Source organism: Camelina sativa, chromosome 1, assembly GCF_000633955.1.
Source record: "Camelina sativa cultivar DH55 chromosome 1, Cs, whole genome shotgun sequence".
In the NCBI taxonomy this organism is placed as follows: Eukaryota; Viridiplantae; Streptophyta; class Magnoliopsida; order Brassicales; family Brassicaceae; genus Camelina; species Camelina sativa.
Window position 1 is genome coordinate 5,297,594 of NC_025685.1, and position 3,201 is coordinate 5,300,794.

The 3,201-nt window shown below is 38.5% G+C and overlaps 1 protein-coding gene across 1 annotated transcript; it reads right to left on the minus strand.

Moving 5' to 3' along the window:
• LOC104777158 (probable BOI-related E3 ubiquitin-protein ligase 3) lies at positions 1,622–2,988 on the minus strand. The gene is made up of 2 exons (XM_010501371.1): positions 2,355–2,988; positions 1,622–2,268 (listed from the first exon to the last, which is right to left on the minus strand). Exons 1-2 carry the CDS (start codon positions 2,817–2,819, stop codon positions 1,702–1,704), a joined length of 1,032 nt encoding a protein of 343 aa, XP_010499673.1. The 5' UTR covers positions 2,820–2,988; the 3' UTR covers positions 1,622–1,701.

Below are 3,201 nucleotides of genomic sequence, written 5' to 3' on the forward strand. Positions count from 1 at the left end.
AATAATTTGCAGAACTCTGTATTCACAAAGATGTAAACAAAAAGGACAAATGAATAAATCCTGATAGAAATATTACTACTATTAAAAAAGTGGCTTGAAAGAGAACGTGAACCAACTGCATTTCACATGCTTCGACGGTCTCTGATTCCTCGAACCCTCGTCACCCTAAACGCGTAACAAACCCTTAAAACAATTACCACTAATTCATACAACCTTCAAATTCATAATCTCTAATAACCGGTTACTTAATATAATGATGACGTGGTTGATTGAGTGATTAACACAACTAATATTGACATTCCGATATTTTAGAACAAAGACGAAAAAAGAAGAAGAGTATTTTAATTATTATGTTTAATATACGAAAGGAAGGTGGTGATTGTGTTGGGTGGAATGGAGGCAGTCAAATACTTAAATATTTTATTTAAAAAAAAAAATTCGCATCTCTTTGATACGAAAGCGACTACTCACGGACGTGTTCTTCACGCGTCTCGATTCTCTAATTTTCTTCCTCACCTAGCTAAGCCAAATCTATCAGTTTCATCATGGGCATTTTAATACGTTCAAATCCTAACTTTCTTTTTTTAACCCTATCATATCATTTTTTTTTTCACTGACGTGTGAATGAATCTACTACATTATGTGTTCCTTATTTCGAGTATTTCGAATATTTGGGTCAAAAAATAAAATTATTCTTACGTGAATTATTGAATAGTTTTGGTAGTACTATTTAACCCAAAAGTAATCACAATAAGAGTTGGGTTAAAAGAGCCATTTTGGGAATTAAAAAAAACGCCGGAAGAAGTGGAACAGACAGAACAGAAGACGAGATTTTTGGACTTGCGAGTTTACTTTTATATAACACAACACAACAAGGGTAATTTTGGAATTCCCTTTTGTCCAGCGACATTTGCGCGCGCTCTCCACGTCAGCTTTGGCCATCCGCCACCACCGTTATTTCTCCACGCGCCAGTCCTAACGGCTAGTCAAACCTTGTTCGCTATTCTAACTTGCGCTTTAAAAAATCTGCTACTGGCTAGCTAACTTGCACCAGCCCACTGCCTCAAGTCTTCTTTTTTTTGTTTGTTTAGCATCAGTTCTCTTTCTCTCTCGGGTATAGAGGAAAAGTTGATTTGGCTTTTTGTTTTATTTTTTTGCTTTTGGTTTAATGGTCTGTCTGTCACGCATAACCCACGATTTCGACCACTTCACTTTTTCTTATTTTTGGTATCGAATATAAACAAATTTCCTACAAAAACACAAAATATAATAACGATTCGACAAAAGATAAGCCAAAGGTTGTGAAAAGTGGCGTTATACCCCTACTACTACAATGTTCAAAGACTAGTAGTTGAACCACACACATAACTTTCCACTTTTTTTGGTGAAATTTTCATACAAAGATGGGAAATGACATTGAAAGTGGGTGTGTAAACCTAACCCACGATTTTTAGCCAACAGAGGTCGTCCCTCCTCGTGAACCCCTTACGAAATTTAAAGATACTGACACATATGTCAAAGATTCGTGTTCCATCATCATCATCATCACCATCCATCCAGAGAAAAATACATCAATTAAAATAAAGAATGAAAAGTATTTAAAATTTTTTAGACCAAAAGATTGATAGATTCTTTTTGCAACTATTTACTTTTCTTTTTAGAACATTTACAATTTTACTGGTATTGGTTAGGGATCCCCCTCTAAGAGGAAAGATTAACATGTAGACTAGCGTTCTTAGGAGTATTACAGATTGGACAAGTGTTGAGTGAAGAACCACACACAGTACATAGACACATGTGTCTACACGGTAACAGTAACACACTGGCTTCTCCTTTTCCACAGTTTCTACACATAGTCGTCGTCGCTACCCTACGCATCCTTTTCGTATCCTGCGCCTCTCCCGCTAACTTCCACCTGTCTTCCTCGCTATCACCCTCGTCGCTGCTCCCGCAACAAGACTGTGCGTCTTCAGCCACCGTGTGCGGCTCCTCCCACCTGTTACGCTCCACGGCGGCGAGAACTTGTTGCAAGTTGGAACGGAGTGCGTTTACGGTGGCTTCATTAGACTGTGCCACGTCACGCCATATGTGATTCTCTACGCACAAAGACTTGACTTTTTCTTCTAGAAAGAGGTTTAGCTTCCCGATGTGATTGATCTCTTCGTCTTTGGCTCTCAGTGTTTTCATCAACCCTTGTTCAACTGCTTCCACTATCCTCCTCCTTTGTGTTTTTCTCTTCTCTTCAATCTCCAATCTCATTCTCTCAACCTGATGATGAAAATTAATGAAATGACCGTTCAATCGATGTGAACCAGCAAAAAAAAAAACTTTTGTAACAATCAAATGAAACTTACGTGACTAGAGATCAAACGATCGATATCGAAGTGATGTTGTTGGACGTTAGAAGACAAGTCTTGGCCAAGAAACATGAGAGGATCGGTGGAAGTTTTGTGGGGTTGCATATAAGCCGGAGTATTCAAAACAACGGATTCTTCTCTGGAACGTTTTCTCGACGACACAGGACGAATGAAATCGACGTTGTTGTTAGCATTATTATCGCTGTTGAATGTGACCGAACTATCAACGGATTGTAACGTTGGTTTCATGGGTTGATGAACCATATCACTAACTGGTGCGATGTTGTTGAACACTGGATTAAACAGAGAAGTTTGACAATCCACGGTGGGGTTAAACGTCGGAACGGTGCCGTATCTCATCTGGGTGTTGTAAACTAAGCCGTTTGCTTCTATAGGATTAGGATGAATCATTTCTCTGTTAGAAGAAAACAGAGTGTTTAGATGGTGAGCTTCAACAGCCATCGCTGGATTGATGTTTTGTTGACTATTTAATGGGGTGGTGATTCAGGGGAAACTCTAGAAACGTGAATGCAACGAAAGATGGAAGAAGAAGAAGTTATGTGAAGAGGTTTTGAGAGAGAGAGAGGGGGGGTGAGGGGAAACTAGAAAACAAATATCAAAGCAGAACCCCAACACACTCTTGTCTGCCAATTTATAGAGAACAGAGAGGAAGATGTGATGTTTTTTTTTTAATACTTTAATTGTATTTTGTTGTTTTCTTGATTCTTTTATTAGTTTTTTTCTTGTTTATAGAAATCATTAAGCATGAGGAGGATTTTTCGGTTATCCGGCTGACCAGTGACCATTAAAGTAGTTGCCTTTTTCAGCGTTTCTTCATGAGATA